This window comes from Leptinotarsa decemlineata, unplaced genomic scaffold (genome assembly GCF_025532065.1).
Source record: "Leptinotarsa decemlineata unplaced genomic scaffold, Ldec_3_MD MMD2_tig00026282_RagTag_RagTag, whole genome shotgun sequence".
Classification (NCBI taxonomy): Eukaryota; Metazoa; Arthropoda; class Insecta; order Coleoptera; family Chrysomelidae; genus Leptinotarsa; species Leptinotarsa decemlineata.
In genome coordinates, this window is record NW_027412668.1 from 19,565,332 (window position 1) to 19,591,674 (window position 26,343).

The window sequence follows — 26,343 nt, forward strand, 5'->3', positions numbered from 1 at the left end:
ACGCCGTCGACAATAATGCCAGTTCACAAAAGTGTGTCCTAACTTACTTTGTTTCCCAGTAACGGGGTGTCAATGTTTTACTAAAAAAATGTTCTTTTATTAATAACTCAAAAAATTTTCCCCGATGTTATAGAAACATGAAATTGAATTTCGGATAATTCCAGTTGCGTCACACAGGGTTATCTGATTGATATTTATGGTAAATATCAGTGTACGCCACTGTTTTTCTCCAAGTTTGATATTTTTATCAGATTGAACAACCAATAAGGAAGAAAGCAATTGAAGACAAGCTTTTATTTTACACAAATGCACCAAATTGGAAAAATAATTTAATTGTTTGATATAGGTTATTCTGTAACACATTCAAAATCTTCCCGCTCAAGATTACCTATTTTATATCCGCGGCAAGCCTCTCAGTCACAGAATAACTTAGATCAAACAATGAAAGAAATCATTTTTAGTGCATTTGTATAAAAGTTTCTCTTTAATTTTTTTATAATTTTCATTTTTAAACATTTTTTAATTGAAGTAAAAATTGAATATGTATGAAAATGTAAGAAACAAATTATTCTCTTTTGATTTAATTACCTGTCAAGACAGGCAAGATTGAAATAAATATGACATTATTTTCGAAAAGACATAATTTAACCACGATACTGATTATACGACATTCTTGATTTTTTCGAGTTGTTTTTTTCGTAGAATTCAAAAATAATACCAACGATAAGAGTCACTTGTATCGTGAAATTTTCTGACAGTAGGTGTCAAGTAATATCTTCAAATTTTTAAAGCATGGAAACACGGTCGTATTAGTACATACTACCACAGAATGTCATATTCTACCAAGTATAAATGAACAACTCTGAATTGAGTGAAATGCATTTCGTTTATGGACTCTATCAAGAAAAATATTTTCATTATTCCTGTCGCTTGAATAACAATACATAGATGTCGCCCACTCCGTGATCCTCCCGCATATATCATAATTGGCTGAATGTTCTGAGTAGGCCCAACATAAAAAAGAAGATGTAGGGTATAATAAGAAGAAGAATAATGTTTGATTTCAATTTTAAATTCAATTCATTCATTTGAAACCTAAACATTTTCAAATCCTAAAAAAGCCAAGGAAAGATTGTAGTATTTGAATAATATTAGTGCCGTCATCTTAAATTTGTGAATAATAAAATGACCAAGAAACGAAGATTGTCGGGTTCAAGTCCTGTTAAAATTGAAGTAAAGGAAGAAAATACTATGGGCAATGATTATCTCATGGCAAAAGGACGTCTTAAAGGGGTTCTGAAACAGCTCACGGAACAGTCTTCGGAAGAAAGTGATTCTTCAGAAGATACCAAAAAAAATCAAAGGTGTGTATTGCTTAGAATTCACCTTATCATTTTGTTCACCAAATGACTAATTTTTCTGACAAATATGAGGAGTGAGTTCAGAATATTCCTTTCTAGAACTAATAAACAAATTATAGAAACCTAGAAATTTACTGAACTTTGATTCATTCTTCAAAACAGAGATACCAGTATTTTTATCTATTTCATAAATCTTAAGACATAAATATAAGGAAGTGAATACTACTTCCCCGGCTAATAACACGCTGGATATTGAATTATATCCGACAGACATTTATGCTAGATTCCTCGCAGAGGCTATTTGAATAATTTTGGCATGAAACTGCTGCTGAATGAACGAGAAACATCTGCGAGACTAGCATAAATGTCTGTCGGATATAATAAAAGATCCAACGTGGTATTATCCGGGAAAATAGTTGTCTTCCCATAGATGTTTACCAGATCCTACTGTGTAGGTAGATGGGAGAGATTTTTTTCCTTATATGTATGTATCTCTCCTCGATAGTTTTCAGTTTAGATTTCTGTTAAGGTATAAATATTCATATATATCTATAGAAATATTAACCTACAGAGCCAAGTAGCAAAAATATTTGAAATGTGTTATAACAGAAGAGCAGTTGATTTCTTAGAATCATTTAATCTCATCAACACGGTTTCCGGAATAAGAAATCTACATTATCAGCAATTTGTGAATTGACCACTTTCATTTATAATTCATTGAATAGTAAATTACAACCGGTAACTATATTTTTTGATCTCACAAGAGCCTTTGACACCATCAATCATGCTCTTCTTATCGAGAAACTTCATCGAATAGGAATTCGTGGTATTACTAATAAGTGGATTGAATCATATCTTAGTGATAGGAAACAGATTGTTACAGTTGCGAATTCCAAATCTGACGTAACGTATGTCAGTGTTGGAGTACCTCAAGGTTCCATCTTAGGCCCATTATTGTTTATTATATTTATGAATGACATAAAGGAAGTATGTTTAACCTTAAATTCAATAGTGGCGTTTGCTGATGATACTACATTTGGCATTAGTGGGAAAAACAGAGAATTCATAGATGTCGCCAATGAAAGTGTGGCCGAATTTTACCAGTACTGCGTGAGCAACGGACTTACTGTAAATCCTCAAAGTGTTTTTATGACTTTCTTACCGAAAAATATTCGTCACGATTATAGTAATCTGATAAAATTGAATGGACATTCCTTACATGAACTGAACTCAGTGAAATTCTTAGGAATAACACTAGATAGCAAGTTGACATGGGAGATACATATTAATAACATAGTAGGTAGGCTGAGCTCGGCATGTTTCTTAATTAGACAACTAAAGAATACGGTTTCGATCAGTGTCTTAAAATTGGCATATTTTGGGCTGGTTCAGTCAATATTATCTTATGGCATAATATTCTGGGGATCATCGGCACACTTAAATAATGCTTTCATTCTGCAAAAAAGGGTGATACGTTGCATGAAAGGAATACATCCCAGAGAATCGTGTAGGCCTTATTTTATTGAATTAGGCATCATGACACTACCATCTCTTTATATATATTTGTTAGTATTAGATATGGCAAATAAAAAATTGGTAAGAAATAATGAAATACATGGTTATAACACTAGGAATAGCAATCATCTTCATCAATCGTTCTCTAGACTGACAGTGGGTCAAAATTTTGATCATTATCAACAGATAAGATTCTATAATAAAGTTATAGACATTTTTGGTCATATAAGAAAGTTCAAAAAAATAAAATCTTTATCATCAGACTATTTGTTAAATATGGCATTTTACTCCACAGAAGAATTCTTAAATATGTAGAATTTATATGTTTAGTATGTATAATATTTGTATAGATGTATGTACTGGGCCTATGTTTAATTATTTAAAGTGTGTATACACATATATTATGTTCATAATTTTAATCTAATCCTATTTTCTGACAAGTCCAACAGACTCTATACATTGTTTTTTTTTTTCTTGCAATTGTATTGGAGTTTACAGTGATGAATAAATTGATTTTGATTTGATTGATTTGATTTGATCATCAATTTTGATTGCCAGAGCTATTTCATAAGTTAACAAACAATTCAAATGAAAAATTAAAGTTGGTATACTTGATATACTTTATTCTATTCACTGTAATTACAATTATTATAAACTATTTTATATCTAACTATAGATTCTAGGCAATGAAATAGTAATATTTTGAAAGACATTAGGCAATACCTGATTGGTGCTTGTCGCACCAACCAGGTGAATAATTTGCTTCCTACATTTTCATACATATTCAATTTTTACTTCAATTCAAAAATGTTTAAAAATAAAAATTATAAAAAAAATTAAAGAGAAACTTTTATACAAATGCAATAAAAATGAAAAAATTATTTCTTTCATTGTTTTCACATTTTTGTTTCAAATTTCACTACTATTTTGATGATAGATTATATATTGCATTATCCGTAATCTCAGTATCAGTAAATATCTGTCCTTTTTCATAAGTTCACAAAATATTTAAGTGTTTGTATAGCTCTCTATCAGTTGACAATTATTCATTGTAATAGCAATAATACAATACAGTTAGTTCATTGTAATTGACTAGTAGCATTGTGACATAAAAGTTGTGATATTTATTACTTCCATCTGCAATAATCATTATTATTTTGGGTCGAAATGATATTCAATATAAAAAAACACGTTTCTTATGGTAACTAAATTTTGAATTCAGACTCAATTAAATAAGATTTAAAAATAGTAAGCGTGAAAGCAGAACTTGTATTAGCTCTCTTTTCAACGCATACCTCCTTCTAGCACTTTTTTTTCTATTATAGTTTCATTATCTTTTTTAGAGAATCCTCAATGTTGAAGTCAAGTTCTTTCTCATAATTATGACATTTTTATGTGACTCTCTCAATGTAGTTAGAGAAAAAAATACATGGTGTTGAGTGAGTTGTATCCATGTTCATATTTTAAAAAAATATTTTTTGTCGATATAAAAATAACGATGTAATAGAACATTTAATGTGATTAATATTTTTCCATAAATACTTTTTTTCTTTTCTCACATTGCATACAAAGAGTTCTTTCAACAAAGACAAGTTAATTTGATCGTGCTAATAATTTATCTCGTTTTTTTTTCAGAGAATTCTCAAAGAAACGTCCAATTGAAAATATGCCTACTCCCTACCATCATACCTACGTTATGAAACTATATGACAGAAGTGTAGATTTAGCTAGGTTCGAGGAGGATACCCCATTGTACCCCATCTGCAGAGCATGGATGCAAAACGTTCCCCAAAATCCACAACCTGTCATCAAGTAAGTTAACTGTTCCTGATTCACACTGAGGTAATTCGGAAGGACCTCAGTTTTATAATTAGAACAATTTTGCTCATTGCCATAAGAAACTATAGCGTCACATTCAAAATTATTATTTCTATACTGTGTCAAAGCTATTTTTTGATTTTTTAGTCTGGAGGTTTTAATGCCTGAGTTTCATTTACAACTGCAGTATCAATGATGATGAGGCAGTAGACTCAGTACTCTCGTTGTCCTCATGGTGCATACTACCTCATTCAGTGTCTCAGTTTCTGGTTTTATATCAATGGTAGTGAGGGTGGTTCTATTCTATTGAGTGAATCAAGTGTTCCTTTTCCATTTGATTGAAATTTTCTATGAATTTGTATGGCATCCTTATATAATCACGTAAATGCCTTTTTTGAGTGCATTCACCTTAGGTCATTCGAAGAGTCACAAGTAATTGACATAACTCACAATTACTGTTCAAGTATATGGAAGTGATATGATATCATAAACACATATAATTTCTATTGAAAGGAAGAGGGAATTAACATAAAGTCTGGCTACCGATGCTAAAAAATAACATCAGGTCATTTGAGTCAACTAAAAGGAATAAAGCCACGCCCACCACCAATGGAATAAAACCGGAGACCCAGACATTGAATAAAGTATTACTTATCGTAAGGACAACCAACATGTTTTTTATGTATACCGCAGTTATACACGAAATGATAGGCATACAAACCTACAGATCACAGCCAACAAACCCAAAAACTAAGCCTTGGCAGAAATACATCCGACCGTCAAAGTTTGCACTCTGTTGTTGCCTTAATTCATTGTAATATTCGTTTACACAATTATAAATGTAAAACTCTTTGTAATGACTTGGGAATAGAGAATTGAACTCAGGTAAACAATTCAAAAATGTTTGTTTTTGTAGTGAATACTTCGGTTGAGAACAAGTTCATGAATTACTTTCATTTATGAATTAAGAAATGATCAACGTACTTTTTTATATTTCCTCAGTTTTGCATTGACACTAGGCACCGCCTTGCGACACTGATCCTCTCAAATTAAACTATATCTCTTTTTTAGGAGAAGATTATCTTCACCAGAACCATCAACGCCCAGTTGGAATGATTCAATATCTGATCTGACTAGACTACCCCCTCCTACTGGTCCTGTTGATACACGAATTCCTTCGCCACTTCCTGAACAACAACAAGATAGAGATAACATCAATTTGAACTATGTGAGTTGATTTAAACCTTGAATTACAGTATACCTTATAAACTCTACACACCAGAGACAATCTAAAATTATCTTATGTATAAATTTTCACACTTTTTGGATAATCGATGTGAAGAATTATGGAAATAAAATTAATAATTCAGTTAAAAAAAAAACAAAAAATGATTATTATAAAAACAATTTGAATGGCGCCAATGGAAATTATAAAAAAATATGGAAAATTGATGTTGTCTCCAACACTGAACGTAACAAAGAAACTTTAGAGCAGAGGTGTCCAACTCAATTTTGCAGAGGGCCATATATTGACATTAGAATGTGTAGGTGGACCAAATTCAATTAAAAAAATGTACTAAATTATTATAACAATAAACTAAGAGTACACTTCCGTTCTGCTGATCACCCAAAGATAGTTCTGTAGTGCCCTACAATTTCCTTCAAATGGAGTATGCTAGGTGTTGCTAGGAGATGTGTTAGAAAAATAAAATGAGGAATTAATAAAAACTTCAATCAAACACGTTTTTTTAAAAGTAGTTTAAAAACTACAATTGGTGACCCAAGAAGTGAATAGTTCTTACGCATTTGATAAAACCATGGTCAAGTTACTTCAAAACCTTTCGCGAGAGCAGATAGTTAACCTACTTATATATTTCAATGTCAATCCTGGTGGAACTGTTCCTGACATGAAAATAATGCTGGAGGCTGAAATTCTTAAGGAGTATCCTAGAATGATAAATTCCCAAGACTTTGATTTCACAGAACTTCTTTGCAAAATCAGTTATCGGGAAAAATCTAAGGAATCTCAAGCAGAAGGTAGTGTTATTGAAAAGGTGAACAAGCTAGAGATTCTTTGTAATAAGCTGACTGAAAATCTCGAAAATAATAATAGGAGAATGGAAGGCATAGAAAAACTTATTCAACAAATGAGTATAGAGTCTACACCTATACTTAATACAGCAGTTACTACGCCTTCAACTTCCACAGAAAAAGATCGTTGTTCTATCAGTCAAACTAGTCCAGACTACAGCATGGAGCCAGAAACTGAATTCAATCATGCAAAATCTGTCACTTTACCATCCTTCTGGAAGACTGAACCCGAACTGTGGTTCAATACCGTAGAAACAATTTTTAACCTAAATAGCATACATTCCAATAAAATCAAATTTGGAAAGATACTGACAGTTTTAGATTGCAGTATTGTTAAAGAAAATTCAAATCTTTTTTCAATACAGCACAAAAATTCTTCAGATTCATATGAACTACTAAAAAGTCAACTCATTAGAATGTATCAAATATCAGACGAAGAAAAAAATGACGAAGTTATTCAGTGAGTGTCAACTTGGAGATATAAAACCTAGTCAGCTCTATCGGCAAATGAAGGATCTTGCCTCAGGACAAATGACTCCAAATTTCATCTTATTATCTTGGCTGATGAAACTTCCAAACACAGTGGAACAACTTATTCGGGCATTTTACGAGAAACTTCCTGACGAAGAACTTATAACTATGGCCGATGGAATGATGAAAGGAATTGCAAATACGGACGTTTGTTCTATTCAAACTGGTCAAAAAGAAAATCGCTTAGAAAATGAAATTGAGCAACTTATTCAAAAACTTTATGAATCTCGTACCAGAAGACGCAGCCCAGTTTTTGAAGGAGAATGGTCTAGGTCAAGATCAAGATTCAGATCAAAATCAAGGACTAAATCAAAATTCCAAGATTCAAAGTCTAACGATGAACTTTGTTATTACCACATACTCTTCAAAAATTCAGCTAGAAAATGTATCCAACCTTGTACTTTCGTCAAAATATCTTCGGAAAACCTATAAGCCAATCGTTAATGACGACTAGCGAAAATGGCCCGAATGAAAGTCGTCTCATAATTTTTGATCCTGAGTCCAAGATAAAATATTTAATTGACACAGGTGCTGAAATATCATTAATACCAAAGTTAGATCACCATCTACCAGTCTTAAATAAAACACTATATGCTGCTAATGGATCTAAAATAAAAACTTATGGAGAAATACTACTGACATTAACGTTAGGATTGAAAAGACAATTCAACTGGAAGTTTATCATAGCAGATGTTGATAGAGCCATAATTGGAGCAGATTTTTTGAAGAATTTTGGATTAACAGTTTATTTATCAAATGGAATTTTGGTTGATACTAAAACAAATTTAATGAGCAATGGTGAAATATTACTTGTTGATAAATGTTTCAGTATTGAAACAATAAACACTAATTGCCCTTATCGCAGACTTTTACTGGATTTTCCTAATTTGACAAGTAAATGTCTAAATAAATCGAAAGAAAAAACAAATATTGTACATCAAATAATAACCAAAGGACAACCCACACATTCAAAGTTCGCAGACTTAATCCCCAAAAACTGGATGCTGCTAAGAAAGAATTCAAATATTTAATGGAACAGGGAATAATTCGGCCTTCTAAAAGCCCATGGGCCAGTCCTTTACACATGGTACGAAAATCAAATGGAGACTGGAGACCATGTGGGGATTACAGGTCATTGAATTCTAAAACTATCCCAGATAGGTATCCCATACCAAATATTAAAGACTTCACCTTTCATTTGGAGGACAAAAAGATATTTTCAAAAATTGACTTAGTCAAGGCCTTTCACCAAATTCCGATGGCTCCAGAGGATATCGAGAAAACTGCCATAATTACACCCTTTGGACTTTATGAATATCTCTTTATGCCGTTTGGGCTAAAAAATGCAGCGCAGACGTGCCAACGATATGTCCATCAAATAACAAAAGATTTTTATTTTTGCTTCCCCTATTTGGATGACTTCTTAATTGCTTCAGTGGATGAAAATGAACACAAAGCACATCTGAATCTTTTGTTTGAAAGATTACAAAATCATGGAATTACCATTAATGTGGATAAAAGTGAATTTGGCAAGGAAGCTATAGAGTTTTTAGGATACTTAGTCACAAAAGATGGAATAAAACCAACTGATAAAAAAATTCAAGGAATTATAGAATATAAAAAGCCAGAAGATATTAATGGACTGGGACGATTTCTTGGTATGGTCAATTTTTACCGAACATCTATACCCAAATCAGCTGAAATTCAAGCACCCCTTAATGAATTCCTGAAAGGAAATCCAAAGAAAAATGAAAAACTCTGTTGGACCACTACCCCCATCTAATGGATTCTCTTACTGCCTCACCTGTATTGATAGATATTCAAGATGGGTTAAAGCTTTTCCAATTCGAGACATATCAGCAGAAACAGTTGCCAAAGTAATTTATGACGGCTGGATCACTCGTTTTGGAATTCCTTTCAGAGTAACAACAGATCAAGGAAGACAATTTGAAAGTGCACTTTTCAAGGAGTTTTCAAAGATCATGGGTTTTCAACATATACATACTACACCTTACCATCCAAGTTCAAATGGAATGATAGAAAGGTTTCACAGATCAATGAAATCTGCACTAAAATGCCACCCTATTGAAAAATGGTCCGAATATATCCCCACTGTTCTATATGGTATTAGAGTTTCTCCAAAAGAAGATTTAAATGGTTGAAGTAATGCTGAAATATTGTATGGTTCTACGTTACGTGTTCCAGGAGATTTTGTGTTAACCAATGGAAAAGAAAAAAAATTATCGCATATAGAATTTTTGAAAACTTTACAAGAAACCATGAGAAACATAAAAATCAACAATCAGTCCAGTCATCATGGAGAGAAAAAAATGTTTGTACATAAGGAATTGCGAAACACCTCTCATTTTTTTCTAAGAACGGATTGTGTTAAGAAACCATTGCAAACTCCTTATTCTGGTCCCTACAAGGTTTTAGAAAGAACCGAAAAATATTTTACACTTTCAGTTAATGGAAAAAGAAAGAATATTTCGATTGATAGGTTGAAGCCAGCTTTTATAGAATCATCAAATGAAAAGTTACCTGAAAATGCAAAATTTCCAAATACACCAAATGGAATTCTCAAGAAGAAATCAGAAAATCAAAATGAAAATCCAGAAAAATCAAATTTGTAACCCGCTTTGGAAGAAGAGTTCATTTTCGCGTTTAATATATTTTTTTTTTTAAGGGGGGGTGTTATGTAGTGCCCTACAATTTCCTTCAAATGGAGTATACTAGGTGTTGCTAGGAGATGTGTTTGTTTAGATGATTTTGTTTAGAAAAATAAAATAAGAAATTAATAAAAACTTCAATCAAAAACGTTTTTTTTAAAAGTAGTTTAAAAACTACAATTCCTAAGTTTTGTTTCTAACTAGTCACCAAAGACTGTCCTTTAACTATATATACACTTAATGTACATGTCTTACCATATGTACATATGGTAAGTCAATAATTGTAATATATGTTATTCATATTAAGAATAAAAATAATAGTCATACTTGAATAACAAATTAAAGAATGAAGATAAAATATGAATATAAAAACATAAAACATGGCACCTAATATATAAATGTTACAATTTAAAAACAAATACATATATTATATTACTTTGGGAATTACTCTCAGGAATTATCACTCCAATAGTCTTTTAAACTATAAAAAAAAAATTTTATTAAGAATAGTTTTGTATTATTCTTAAAGATTTTATATGATTTTGACTCCTTGATTGAATCAAGTAATTTATTGTAAAGCGAGATAGCATTGTATATTGGTGAATTTTTAAATCTATTTGATTTGTGTGAGGGTATCCTTAACATACCACGATGACGTGTATGATAATTATGAGTAGAAGCACTCGTTGCAAGATTATTTCTTACATAAGTCACACATTTGAATATATATATATATATATATATATATATATATATATATATATATATATATATATATATATATATATATATATATATATATATATATATATATATATATATATATATATGCATGGAACTGATAATATATTTTCCCATACAAGAATAGGTTTACAGCTATCACGATAATCGATATAAAAAATCAGTCTTATAATGCGCTTTTGGGCAATAAATATTCTATTAAAATCTCTACCACATACCCATGACATTTTATTTAAGGAAATATGCGGATATGCCATTGCAAAATATATACTTGAGAGATTTTTTTATCTACAAGCAATCTGCTTAATCGCAAAGAATGCTGCATTAAGTTTCTTGCAAACCTCATCAATATGTAGATCCCAATTTGAAGATTGATCTACATGGTTCCTAGAAGTTTAACATCATGTGCCATGGCTATTCCATCAGTTATATCAACTCCATCTGGAATGTTATTTTTTCTATTATAACATTTAATCGAAACAGATTGCGAGGTATTTAATATCAAATGATTGCATTCACACCATAACGTAAATCTATCAATAACCTCTTTGACTCTTGTTAATACATCTTCCACTGTAGACCCAGTGATTGTCATTGTGGTATCATCTCCAAACATAGTTGTGGCAACATGTTCTGAGAGATCATTAACAAATACCACAAACACATCATGTTCCTTAGACACAATATTGTTATATTTGACTGTCAAATGCCGACCACTCATATAGGATTTTATCCAAGTCAAAATGTTATGTGGAAACCCAAGACTCTCTAACTTTATATATAGAAACAGTGTCAAATGCCATTGACAGATAAAAAAAATACTAATTACAAAACTATTGGTATCAACTTCGGAGTATATGTTATTGAGATAATCATAGGCAGCGGTTTCTATGGAACGATCTTTCCTAAATCCATGTTGATTATTACATAGTATATTATTCGACTCTAAATAATTCACTATTCTAGTTGCCACCACTTTTTCATACAATTTCGAACGAGAACAAAGTAATGAAATTTGTCGGTAATTATTCAGGTAATTTCTAGTTCCTTTTTTAAAAATAGGAATGACTAAGGCTTTCTTGAACTCTTCTGGAAAGTAGCCTAGCATGTAGGATTGATTCATTAGATAAATGAGAGGAGATACAAGGTACTGTTGTACAAGGTAATGTTAGATTTTGACCTAAGTGTGTGGAAATAGCCGTTTTAGCAGAATTTGCAAAATGATGGGCAAATAGGTCTGCTACAGCAGAAGGGTGTTTAACCACAACTGATTCATGATGGAGAGTGATAACATTATCAGCATAACACTTTCTTTTTCTTTTCAACTCGTTTAATATATTCCACGTTTCTTTAGTTTTGTTACTGGCATTGTCAATTTTAGTGGAAAAGTAACTAATCTTTTTTTGCTTAACGTTATCTTGTGTTGTTTCAGCCTAGATTTGTATACAACCATATTACTAGGGTCAACTTCTCGATCAGTTGTAATTAGATGGAACATATCTCTTAGATATTTTCCTTCCTGGGCAACATCGTCAGAAATCCAGTTATTATTAATGCCCTTGTTTAAAACAGTTTTTCTTTTGGGGCATGAGGCATCAAAACACCAAGAGGGACTCTTAACATCAATAGTTATATCACATAACATTGGAAACCATATTGTAGTACTGAGTCTGGTTCTTAATTCATTAATGCTGCTAGTATTGACACGTCTTTTTACTATAACTGATTTAACAGAACTTTTTTTTTCATTATTATTACTTTTTGTTTTTTAACAGTTAATATGTGGGATAGATGATCTGCAATGTTTGGTTGTACCAATACACAGTTATAAATTTCTTTACGGAAATTTGTTACCATATAATCAATACTAGTGCTGGTAGTGTGATCGTTAATGTTGGTGAATATTCTTGTAGGGCCTAACATATTGAATCTCAATTTAAATGAGTTGAATAGATCCTTCAATAATTTGGTATTAGTATCGTTCACCAGATAATTATTCTCAGCAAGTTTTAATTTATGTATATGAATGCATATATATATATATATATATATATATATATATATATATATATATATATATATATATATATATTTGCAGAAAATTAGTAACTTTGTCAATAAGACCTGAAGTTCTTTGGACAATAAAGCATGTTATTATTATTATTAAAAACCTGAAATGACAAAATAATCTCTCATTTTAAACTTGTTTCAGGAGGAGTGTCCACCAGTTGCTAAAAATATTTTGATGCAAATGCACCAGGAGAGGTGGGCTAAAGTAAGAAAGAAATGGATTGAAACTGCCTCAAGAAATGAAGCAAGATATTCTAGAAGTACACAGGCTCTTCACACAATTTATAATAAGTAAGTTTTATAATATCATGAACACTTGAAAACTGGTAGTTATTTTTTTGGTGGCGAGAAGTGAATTTATTGATACCTTACCTTTTTACAGAGCTCAAGAGGAATCATCCTGAAACGTCAAGGTTAGAAAAAATTAAAGCCTCCTGTATGTTACTTTTTTAATAAATAAGATACTGATTTTTTTATTCCTAATTTGACAGGACAGTTCGTTTTAAACAATAAATATAGGAACTACAAAAACTAATATTAAAAATTATATAGATTGGATTGAAGTTATAAAATAAAAACATAAAATTTATACATTGCTTGATTCAGCTTAAAAATTATATAATCACATATCACGAGACTTTTATCAGAAAACATCAATTTCTGCTGCTCTGGTAAGTTAGATAATATAGATAGAATACAATTAATGAGGTATGTAAAAAAATGATATTCGTTACAAAATGTATCACCATTATTTAATTAGAAGTTTACCAGTCCTTCATCCGTTTGTTTTTAGATTGTCACATATAGGTTAGTTACAGAATCCTCTTTAAGCTATAATTTTGGAAATTTTATTTTCTCCCGATGATATTTTCACTTAGATGGATGATATTTTTTGTTCAGCTGAAAAGACTGGTACAGTTTACATTTTAGTAAAAGAATTTTTAAAGTAACCTAATCTTAGTCAAAGCTTTAGTACTGTTATTTCTCAGTAAGTGACAATGCCAATATTTCTTCCAACAATCTCTGTTCCTCTAATCTTTCTTCTTCCTCCCTTTGTCTCTTCCTTTCCTGATCTTGTTGTGACAATAACAGTGCCTTATGAAATTCTGAATCTGTGTCGGGGCTGTTGTTTTGTGGCTCAAGATTATTCACGTCGTGCTGATAAAGCTCTAAGCTGGCTTGAATTGCTCTACAATAATATTTCAAACTAGCAACTAGAGTACTTTAGCAAACCTAAAGTGATAACTAATTATGAAAGGGTACAATTGTACAGAGTGTATCCCAATGATTCGATAAAAGATGCGTTTAAGTCAATTATAAATTAAATTTTTATATTATTATTAATTCAGTAGTATGTGATAATGGATGGAATAACCCTGTACAATTCAAATACACTAAAAGGATTTTTTTCTAAGCATTTTTTTCTGAGTCAACACCAAGTGCTGTGGAGTTGATGCTTTAAATCTTAAAAATAAGAAGTTTAAACAAGAATAAATATTGTGGCATTATTGAAAAAATATACCTTTGTAGTTGTCTTTCTTCTTCTCCAAGGAAGCTTGGTGTTTCAGGTCGAGAAGGTTTTTGGGCCTTCAATGCTTCCCAGATATCAACCTACAACACAACTTGTGAAATGTTGAATAATGTTATTTATCAATTAAAACAAAAAACTGTTAAGCACTAACCTCGTCCTTCTCTGTGCCTGCATCGATGAGGCTTTGCTGTATTGCAAATTGAAGTAAATCATCTTCCTCTTCCATGCTGAATTGGCGTCGTCCGTCAATACCTGTTGATATAAAAAACATTACGTATCATTTGAATGTTCATTTATAGAGAATGATCCAAAAAGAGAAAGAAAGTAATAAACAGAGTGAGGCTTTAGCAAAATGATTTGTCATTTCATGATTATTGATTGCAGTTTGTTTTTAATAAGTTTTAAACCTTTCACGCTGTCAAGAGTGATTAGAATCTTCAGGAGTACAAAGACCACCTTGGTACTGAAGATGCCAAGCACTCAAGTCTGCGAAACATTGAGAAACTTGAAACAAACAACTGTCAACAATGATGAAAAACAACAAACAGAATAAAATAGAAAGTATCCTTGAGGAAGGAAATCGCTGCTCTTGATGAACTAAGTTGTCAATCATAATGGGAATAAAATAAATGAAAAAGCAATTTCATAAATAAAAAAAACAAAAAATACTTATACCATTACCAATCTGAGAGTATCCAGAGGGACATTTGAACAGGCATTCGTCAAGAACACACGTCAATCTATCTTCTTCTTGCACTTTGGAAACATGAGCTACTTCAGAATCCATTGCAAATATGTTGCCAAAGGTTATTCTTGCATTTAAAACATGGAACAATGGAATTTCTGAAAAATCGAAGTCTCAAATGTGCAGAAATTATCGGAACTAATTTATTAAATATATATATTTAAATATAAATCAAAATAATGAAATTTTCCAAAAATATTAATGCTTGAATATAAAATTTTGGCCAACTCATCACCCAAACATCAAGAAAATTTTGTATGGGAATATGAACTTTTAATAATGTGGCATAATCTAATTTTTAATTTTTTTTTCAAGATTCCGATTATCATGGTCAACTTCATTAACATGTCATCACGTTCTGGGAATGTTTTCTCAAAACACCCTTAGAAAAAACACTAGAATGAATGATCAAAAATTTTCAAGAAACTATGATTATATGAGAAGCGAATGAAAGCATACTTCAGAGGTCATTTGACGAGCTATTGTTCAAGCAATCAGTAGAGTAAACTAAATGAATGAAATTTAATGTTTGATGAACTAATAATTCACTTGTCTAGTTGAATGAAACTTTCAATATGTTGTACCGACCCACGAAAAATATGGAACCCAATATAAACATGGGGGACACAACAAAATAAGGAAAATTATTCAAATAAGGATATGAAAGAATATGCTGCTAATTGATTTGAATGGGTCAATTTTTTTTCAATTCAATTCTTTATTTATCCATTCGAGCAAATACAGCTATAGGACAAGTCAAAAAACATATAGACATACAACAAAGTACAGTGAGTAAAATGATAAAATAAAATAAATTATGTACATGCATAACAAGGATTGCAGACAAAATACAATTAACATAGGATAGTGAAATAATACATGTTTACAGGTTGTTCTTTAAAAAATTAATTCATAATAATCTTCTAGGGAGTAGGGACACAGATCAATTAGTATCTTTTTCACTTCAATAAGAAATTTCCGGTTTGAAAAGGATCTATATCTTTGTGGAAATCGATTATAGAGTCTTAAGCCAAGTACAGTAGGTGAATTTAAGCTAATATTTAAGCGTCTGAAGGGAACGCAATATTTGCCTTTCTGTCTAGTATCATAATTGTGTAGTTCATCTACACGCATATGGTCGTCACGAGCTTTGTGTATATTCTTCAAAAGTTCTAAAATGAAAATACCACTAACTGTTAAAATCCTCATGTTTTTGAAAAGGTCACGACAACTATGGTTAAATGAGACTCTAGCAATACATTTAACAATGCGCTTTTGAGCCAGAAAAACATTTTGTGCATATGCTGATCCACCCCAGACTGCAATACCATAGTTTATTCTTGATTGAACTTCTGCAAAATAGAATGAACGGAGATGATTCAAGTTCAATGTATATCTAAGATTTCTGATTTGGTAACATTTTGAGTTCAGTGTCTTAGAAAGCTGTAGACAGTGAGTTCGAAATGATAAGTCTTCGTCCAAAAAAATTCCAAGAAATTTAACACTTTCAGTACTATAAATGCATGTGTTATTAATGTTGATATTTAATGGCGGTACGTTTTTGTTTTGATGAGTATGAAAAGTTACACAATTTGTTTTGTTTGTATTAAAAAGAAGAGACATATCAGAAGACCAGACTGAAAAGTTGAGCATTGTGGTGTTAATTTTTGTTTTCAGAATTTCAGAGTTTTCTCCTGTAAAAAGTAGCGTTGAGTCATCTGCATACAATGTAGTGAATGCATCAGTTAAGATCAGAGGTAGCTCATTAATATATAAGACGAATAGTATTTGCCCCAGAATGGAGCCTCGAGGTACCCCAATGTCATTTCTTTGAGGAGATGACCGAGATGTTTTACCACAATGAGAGATTTTTACAATTTGTTTCCGTCCTTTCAGATACGAGCTAAACCAGTCATGAATTTTACCTCTTATACCAAATTTATATAACTTATCATGCAGAGTTTCGTATTGAACACAATCAAAAGCTCGACTTAAATCACAAAATATTCCTGTTGGATTTTCACCCTTCTCAGTAGCTATTAATACTTTCTCATAGAAGGAGATAATTGCTGTTGTAGTAGAGTATTGGCTACGAAAACCATGATGTTGAGCAACCGAACTTTTCGTGTAAGAGTGAACCAAACCACATCTGCGAATTATTCAATCAAGGCAGGTGTCCCGCAGGGGTCCTGTTTGTCACCGCACTTATATTCATTATATACGCATGACTTCCCTATGTTCTCGAGGACGAAAGTGGGTATTTTCGCGGATGACACCGCGATTTACGTGCACTTTTTCTCGAGCGAGGTGGCGAAGCAGCAGCTTCAGATCCACCTCGATAGGCTAGTCGTGCCGTATTTCGAACAAAATAAAATCGAAATAAATCCCGATAAAACTGAACTCGTAAAGTTCACGAGGAAATTCACGAATGTGAAGATCTTCAGGAAGTTGCGAGTTAAGGATGAATGCATTGACGAGCAGAAGAGTGCGATATATCTGGGAGTGATCCTGGACAACCGCCTGAACTTCCAGGAACACTTGAGTATGGCGATCCAACGAGCGGGTGCGGCGATAAAACGCACGTATCCGCTCATTGCACAGAACTCTAAGCTCAGTGTTGACAACAAGTTGCTTATTTATAAACAAATAATTAGGCCGGCTATGTTGTACGCGAGTCCTGTGTTCTGCAGTCTCAAGAAGTCCCCTTTAATGAGACTCGAGAGAATGCAGAATAAGGTGCTCCGTATTTGCACTAACAGTGACAGATACATTTCATTGAACAATCTGTTAGATCTGGCAGAAGTGGAGTCGGTCACCGACCATATCAGGAGACTGACTCAGAAATTCTTCAAGTTCTTTCTACCGAAGAGCCCGCTGACGAGGGACGTCACGGCAGTTAGAAGCTATCATGGACAGCGCCGTAAGCACGGGCTAGTCTATGAAGAACTGGAGATATACCGTGAAGGGCGCGAATGCGATCGCGCTAAGTTCATGGAAAAATTGGATAAGAGTATTCACGCACACATGATGACGTGATAGCAGAAATACTCTAACCCGATTTTTTAATGAACTTTTTCCAGGGGGTTATCGACAACTGCTACCAACAAACAGACGAATGATTCTCTGAGAAGTATCGAAACGCGACAGAATGGCAACTTCCGCGTAAGCATCGGCAGGAAGCGGAAAACTATAGATGAGGCTGATATAAGGCGTTTTTGAGTGGGAGCCAACCGCCAACACCAGCGGGGGCGTCTCCCACTGCCCCATCGGGGGACTGTTCGGAGGCGCTTTTCTCTTCCGTGCGGATTTCTTGAGAGCGCAAATGTATCAGAGTCTTTTCCTGCCACTCTCTCTACCCCATTCACTACCCATCCCAATCCTTCCCACTGTCCCACTCCATAGGGGAAACCCTTGTGTACATTTTGTATATTTGTATATATTAATTTTTTTATTGTATATATTTTATAAATACCACAAAAAAATACCTTAAAATTGTATGGAGAATAGTCAATAAAGAACATTTTCATTTTGATTAAACATATTATGTTTTGTGTGACACTATCTGCCGATAGCTTCCAGCAGTCATAATCAAAATTAAGCTCTTAAAGTAAGAGTAAATATTTGAATATTTGGTAATATTTTGTAAGTTATATGTAAAACAAAATTAGAGTTCCAATTTGGTAATGCTAAATAATTACATGATACATCTGGATTTGAAAAAGTATAAAATTCTCTTAGTATTATTTGTAAAAAACATTCATTAGGCCTACCTATCTTTACAGGAAAACCAGACGGCAGCTGCATTTGAATGAAATCTTTCAATTTAGCAAAATGTGAACTAGATATGGCCATCAAATCGACAATTGGAAGAATTTGTTCTGGAAGAGACAGTGGATAATTTTCACATAGCCACAGGTTAGCTTTGAATTTCTGAACTTTAACATTGACCTCTTTTGGGCGTCCTATATCTCTGCCCTGAGCTTCCAAATCCACAGAACAGTCGAAATATTCTTCCGGAGTTATGTTGCACGGATTGCTAGAATTGCGAAATTCTTCCTGAAATAATTTTGTTTATTTATGTATTACAATATTATGAAATTAACTAACATTGTTTGGAAGCAGTGCAGTTGCTTGACTCTCTCCGACTTCTGCAATACCTAAGAAATTCTGCAAGGGATGTTTGTTATTTTTGCTTCGAGCCTTATCTGTTTCTGTTAAATGTTCGGTTCTAGTTTTTGTGATAAGTTCTACGTTAGATGCACCAAATACTTTACATTCATATCCATTTATCATTTCAGTCTTATCCGACCTCCAACCCCACATCCCAGCTTTATTCCTGAAAGAAAAAGTAAGAACAGTTGTGAAGTTTGCAATAAAGTGAACTGACCTTTCAAAACTGATTTTTTCTGTGTCGACATAGGTCGTAACTATAGGTGTAGTTAATCGTTGAGATACAGATTCTTCATTTGGTAATAACATTCCTAGTGAATCTTCTGTAGTACGCATTTGCTCGCAGTACACTTGCTGAGTGTCATGGTCGATTTCCATCATAGTAGCACCATCATCTGAAGAACCGTAATTTCTTATGAACTGAATGGAAGACAGGCAGATACTATTTATGAACTGAATGGGAGACAGGCAGATACTATATCAGGCCTTGAGATATGTCTAGCTTACAAAGCGGTAATTATTTCAAATATTGAAAATGCGACAGACAGTTCTGACTTTGCCTTTTAATTCCGACAATCAGATAATGAATTGGATGATTTCAAATCAACATTCAAGAACTTATGAAAAAGTGTTCAAGATAGAAGTGAAACTTCATTTTGCAACCATATTTGGTTCTAAGGTAGCACATCTTCCACTGAGCTAACTCTTCTACAGAAAAAAATCGTATTTGTAGGTCACCCTAACATAAACAAAAATATATATTTGTAGATGATACATTTCAATAGCACACATCTATAGTAGATCTATGGAATTGATATTTGATCATGAATGTTATGGTTTTGAACTCAGTATCATCTAAGCAAAGTACTAAAATATGTTCTAGTATTGAAAAAAAATAATAATGATATTTGTTCATAAATAAATGACATGTGAAATGTTGGTGAGAGATGGTAATACTTGTACATGGTATGTTTCATTACTAGTGATGAGAGAAATCGCAATAGAATTTTTGTTCTGTGAGGTGGAGTCAAAGTTTTTATTGTGAATATAAACTTATGGTCATGCAAAATACTTTTACCTCTTCTTTAAACGACATTATTCGTGAATGACTCAATATTTCATACTGTTTTTTTTTTGGATTTATAACCTTCCACAATCTGAAAAAATAAAAGATAATTCAATAGAGAATCTACTGAAGTGTAGTAAAGCACAAACTGAAAAGTTCACCTTGAAATGTTACTAATGCTTAATATATAATACTGGAAAGTCAAATTAGTCGGTAACTTGTATTCATAAATTTTGCCTACAAATTGAAAAAATCAATCCCAAAAATTAAATATTTATATTTAGCTTTCTTAAGTGGTTAACGTTTCTGAAAACAATCCTTTTCCGTTTTCAAAACCTGTATTCACCTTCATGAACCTTAACTGAACTGAATTCTCAAAAAACAAGCATTTTGTGTGTTCATGTAGACTGTCACGTGTGACACATTCTCTTTCTGAAATTAGAATTGATATTTAATTTTTTCAATTGATTTTTTTCAATTTGAAGACAAAATTTATGAAAAGGACAAATTACTGACTGATTGGACTTTCCAATAGTTTATATTACGCAGTAACTTTTCAGCAGATTCTCTATTGATTTATCTTCATTTTTCAGTTTGTTTAAGGTTATAAACCCAAAAAAACAGTATAAAACTTTTACCTCTCTTCTCAATTCCGTCATTAGAATTTGAGGTAGATTTAATTTATTTTTTATTTAAAAAATGATTGGGAATGACGGGTTGGAAAATTACCGAGGTTTGACCTTTCAACATGCGATTCCCTGCACGGCAATATGCTTTGTTTATTTCTAATACAATAATGGAAAGTTATTCAGAGATATACGAGTATTTTGTTAGACTGAACTAATAAGTTTTATTAATAAATTTGTTTCTAGAGTTAAGCATCATGAAAAAAACTGACATTTAATTAATCCAACATACAATAATTTGTCTCTTGATTCAGTTCCATAGTAATGATAATGATGTGTCTTCATTTCCCCTAATACCATTTGTACTAGAGTCTGAATTTAATATTACGATGTTGCTCTTCTATGTAACCCAATAAGTACAGTCCATTCCGAATATTTCTATGATAGTAATGATGTCTTTTCAATTGTTGACAATCGTTAAACATACAAGTCATCAAAAATAATTCACTTAGAGGATTTAAAATAATTGTTTTTTAATAATAAGATCACATAATGCAGTTTTTTGGTATTCATACCAACAACACATTGAATTGACAATTTAAAGTTGATTATGTCAATGAATTATCTAAAGTTACTAATGACATTTATTTTGTTTTTCACTATAAGAGGTTTACAAAACTGTGACAAGTGTTTCACTATAAAATAGCTTTCTTATTCAGAATTGGCCTGGTCCATTCAATTAATATATTATCTATATATCACTACATTCTGTGCATTTACTTTGGTTGTGTCTGCGAAAGTGTGTATTTTCTGAAAGTAGATATCAATTAAATGCTTTTCTATTTTTTCCTACAATTCAATATGAGAAGATGAAACAAATATCAAAATCAGAAGGAAATAAAACATCTGCTCTACAATTTTGAATTATGTGTGCCCATCAAAAAACGAAGATTTGAATAGTAGTCTCTCATATCTCATCATTACTTATCTGCTCTTCAAAAAAATCTTTTACAATTTTTGTCATCGACTTCTATGGTCATTAGCATCATGTTCTGAGCAGGTAATGTTAATGACTTCACAAGTCACTTAGGAAGCATCATGGCTATTCACAGTTCAGTCAGCACTGCATTGTAGCAGAATCAATACACCTTTATCCAGATAAATTCTTACGAGAAAAATATCTGGTTAAAGACTGATTCCAACTCATCACTATTGAATTGAGAGCTAAACACGCTACCACTACGCTAATTCATGACTCTATGTCACAACTGAATTAGTCATTTGAAAAACCCCTCTTGTTCAAACGCATTTCATTGTTAATTAACAGATTCTGATTTTTTTTACACAAGTCTTGTTGTCCAAAATTGTTAATATAACAATTTGGCAGGTTTAGAAATAATTTTGGTTTTTCCACAAGTTTCAGTTTGCAGACAAGTAGAGTTTTTCAAACGATTGATGCGATTACAAAACAAGAAGCAGGAATCTTTCATAGTTATAACATTGTATGAGGATTTGTTTGAAGGTGATTGACAATGTTTCGTGATGAATTTCACTAGTTCGGACTTCCATTGTCTATTATATAAAATGATTTGAAATCCCTGAAACAAGTAAAAAAAGAATAATTAAAAAAGAATAGTTGAAAATAACAATTATATTAAGCAACAATAAACCTGAAATGAAATGATAGTAAAATAACCTACAAGTAAAAATATAATAATTGAATAAATAAAGATTAAAGGAATGCAAAAAGAAAATAATAAAAATAAAAAAGTGTAGAGATTCCAAGTCACGTTAGTTCACGACGTTTCGATTGTTGGTATCTACAATCGTCTTCGGGTGATGACTGGACTGATTCCTCCGAGAGATGACTATTTTATAGGTCGTTGAAATACTTTCACTTTCTCTACTTTCCATTTTCCGCTTCACTGATTCCGTGAGAGATGACCGATTTGGCGGGAGTTGGTCATTTCTCGTTTGATGATGGGTTTCCATATGTTTCGTATATCTACGCTGGCCTGGCTGAATACGTTGTTGGACAACATGTATGCGGCTTCCTTAAATTTTCTCCTGAACCAATGTTCCTCTCTGTGCAAGATCTCAGCTTGGGACCACTCGATGTTGTGTTGATGGGTCCAAACATGGTCTGCTATTCCTGATTTGCTGGTTTCTCCTCGCTGTGTGTGCTTCTTGTGCTCGGCAATGCGAATATTCAATGGCCTCTTAGTTTCACCAATATAGGATTTTCCGCACTCACAGGGTATCCGGTAAATGCAATTCTTGGAATCGCAGTCCGCGTTTGGGGGCCTGGTTTTCGTGAGGCTGCTACGGATAGTGTTACCGGATTTAAAACAGGTTCTAATGTTGTACTTGGAACCAATTCTTCTTATCCTCTCCGATAATCCTCTGATGTAGGGAAGTGCAAGCACTGGTTGTGACGGCTTCTCTTCCTTGCGAGGCTCCTGCTGTCTTTTGGCCAAAGTCTTTTCTACCATCGCTTTGGAGTATCCATTCCGTTGAAGATCACTTTTGATGATGTCTAGTTCCTTCTCGAGACCTTCCTTTGTATTACAAAGCCCAAAAGCACGGTCTAATAGAGTCTTGATGATTCCTCTTTTTGTCGATTGATGGTGGTTGGATTCGTGGTTCAGATACTGTCCCGTATGAGTGGGTTTTCGGTATACAGATGTTTCCCACTTAGTGTCGGTCCTCTTCACCAAAACGTCTAAGAATGGCAATTCATTGTGGATTTCCTTCTCCATTGTGAAAGTGATGGAAGGTCTCACGCTGTTGATGTGTTTCAGAAAGGCGTCTAGTTCAGTATTCTTGTTTCAGGGATTTCAAATCATTTTATATAATAGACAATGGAAGTCCGAACTAGTGAAATTCATTGTATGAGGATATTAAAATTTATCTCAGGCAGGTCAAAAATTATTCAATTGTATAATTTTTAACTCTTAGTATAGTGTTGATTGCAACCTTTGAATGGTAATCAAAGAATATATTTTAGTATAAACTATTCTGCAATAAAATGTTTTCTTAGTTAATTCGGCTAATTTTACTTCTGTAGTTTTGGTGGTATTTTTATAAATTTATGTTTTATTTTTGATTTCCTTCATTGATGAATGATCATCCTAATAAATATCTAACCCCAAAATAAAATTCAGGCTTAGAAAGATTTATTATTATTGGTATTGGTAAAAAACTCGATAATACCTTATCAGTTTCTAAAAAATTGATTTTTTTTTATACAGAATCGTTTTGGTCAATGGCATATGTCATTTACAAACTCATCAATTTTTCTACAAAAAACATTAACAATAGGGTGTAAATGCATGTGCAAAATTTCATCACGAGTATACAGCATAGCTAATTACTTAATGAGTTCAATGGTGGATATTTGTTGAAGATCAAGGGATATAAATTGGAAAAGCTATTACTTTATACCCATAACATATTTACCAGGTTTGTTAAATGTTCTCAACTTATAAACATAACTTCTTTCTCCTCTGATTGGTGAGGAAATCTGAATAGCTTGTAAATCAAATGTCAGTACACCATTAAATGAAAAAGGAAGTACTTACTATGCCCTTGAAAAACATAACTTCTATTTCCTCTCTGCCAGCTGGTGTGGTCAAATCCCAGAAGGGTAGTATCTATTCTAACACTAGATCCTTGCTTATAAACTTTATAAGTATCACTTGGGCACATTCTAGATACCAATGGAACTGAAACAACATATTAAATAAAGAATTTAAAGTGAATAAAATTCACTTTGAATTATAAATATGGCTTATAATATAATCTTTACCCCAGCTGGTGAATTCCCATTTCATTTCAACGTAAAAATCAGGAGCTTCTTTTAATCTCTGAAGTAGTTCAGGAATACCTGCCATTCGGCTTGTATACCGCTGAAAATCTCTACTTTCCAAAACCATTTGTAACAATTCTGGATCCCCAGTAGCCACAGCTTCTTGAACAACTGATAATAGAAAATCAAAAATTAGTCATTTTTTGACCATTTTAAACATACTAATTGTTTCATGGTCATATCATAGTACAAAATTTTGAAAGTATACTATGCCAATCAGTTGGCAGACTATACAACTACTAACAAATTCTTCATGATCATTTCTAGCCACTGTTTTACTACACCAAAGTGTGCCATGAGGCATCTGGGGATGCCACAAAGAGTCTTCAGGGGATGGGCAGCTATCTCGCCAAAACAAAAATTGACCATTATTATTATTAGAATTTTATTAAATCACTTTTTAGCTCTTTATTACAATCACAAAAAAGACCATTATTTAGGTTTTGAAACCTAACATCACTTCAACAGTTTTGCTTAATATTAAGCACTGTCCTATTACTGAACTATCAGTTCTAGATACCGATGATGTTTTGTAAATTATACTTTTGTACAAGTTTGCCAAAAAATGTTTTCAGAAGTACAATATTTTAGCTAAGCTGCAAGCTAGATTTATTTTGAATAACAATAAAAATCTTAGAAAAGCTGAAGACGAAACTTAATGAGCTTAGTTGAAGAATTATTCATAATCTCATTACCCACCTGTCCATCCCTTCAAATTCTCACAGTTAACATTGGCTTCAGAATTCAATAACGTTCTGGTGGATTCTAGATGTCCCAGGGTTACAGCTAGCATCAAAGGAGTTCTTCCCCTATTATCTTTCTTTTCCTTATCATGCTTTGAAGAAAAACAAAAAATTGATGATCATTTTGAAATGGCTTCATAGAATACATATGAATAGGTTTTTCAATATAATATACCACTATTTATACGAAACTTTGATTAAAATATGAACAAGTAATCAAAAGATTAGTCACCTACCTCCTTTCTTGAAAGAAGGTCTCTTAAATTTTTGTAATCATTGTACCAAACACACCAGTGTAGTGGATATTCAGTCTTTATACATTCTGCTGTAACCATTTTGGCCGTATTTTACTACTGATTATTAATCACAGTTACACAATTCAATAACATTTCTTATGAACGAACAAAGTGAACTAAATACAAATCATATCCCCGAATAAATTGTGCTATCTCTGAAAAGTCATTTTTGACAACTATGGAATATGGAATTATATCTGACAGTTCAAATGTTCAATTCACCAAACGTCAGTGTACAGCTGCGGATAGTGCCAACCTACAATTTATTTAGAATTTAGGTTAGTGTGCGTTCCACTAAGCGTTCACAACGACAACCCTCAGAAGTTGAGAAACTTGTGCGAGCTAAGGACTAACGAGATCTTACCTTTAACGTGTGATTCCTAACACGGTTGCAAAATCATTCCAGCTTCAACCAGATAAATTCTCTCTAGAAAAATATCTGGATGAGGCGGGAATCGAACCCACGGACTTCCGATCATGCGTCGGGCGCGCTACCACCGCG

General features: G+C 32.5%; 2 protein-coding genes across 2 annotated transcripts; one reads left to right on the forward strand and one right to left on the reverse strand.

The window, feature by feature from the left end:
• The first annotated feature begins 1,046 nt into the window (after nt 1–1,046).
• On the forward strand, nt 1,047–13,385 carry mip40 (Myb-interacting protein 40). Its single transcript, XM_023168013.2, has 5 exons — nt 1,047–1,364; nt 4,512–4,688; nt 5,766–5,922; nt 12,939–13,087; nt 13,179–13,385. Exons 1-5 carry the CDS (start codon nt 1,186–1,188, stop codon nt 13,198–13,200), a joined length of 684 nt encoding a protein of 227 aa, XP_023023781.1. The 5' UTR covers nt 1,047–1,185; the 3' UTR covers nt 13,201–13,385.
• Nucleotides 13,232–26,042, reverse strand: LOC111511936 (ankyrin repeat domain-containing protein 13D). Its single transcript, XM_074179991.1, has 11 exons — nt 25,782–26,042; nt 25,502–25,637; nt 24,743–24,913; nt 24,516–24,659; nt 19,460–19,637; nt 19,180–19,408; nt 18,843–19,128; nt 15,003–15,170; nt 14,479–14,579; nt 14,319–14,407; nt 13,232–13,985 (listed from the first exon to the last, which is right to left on the reverse strand). The coding sequence occupies exons 1-11, from the start codon at nt 25,878–25,880 to the stop codon at nt 13,775–13,777; spliced, it is 1,812 nt and encodes a 603-aa protein (XP_074036092.1). The 5' UTR covers nt 25,881–26,042; the 3' UTR covers nt 13,232–13,774.
• Between the last annotated feature and the right edge of the window lie 301 nt (nt 26,043–26,343).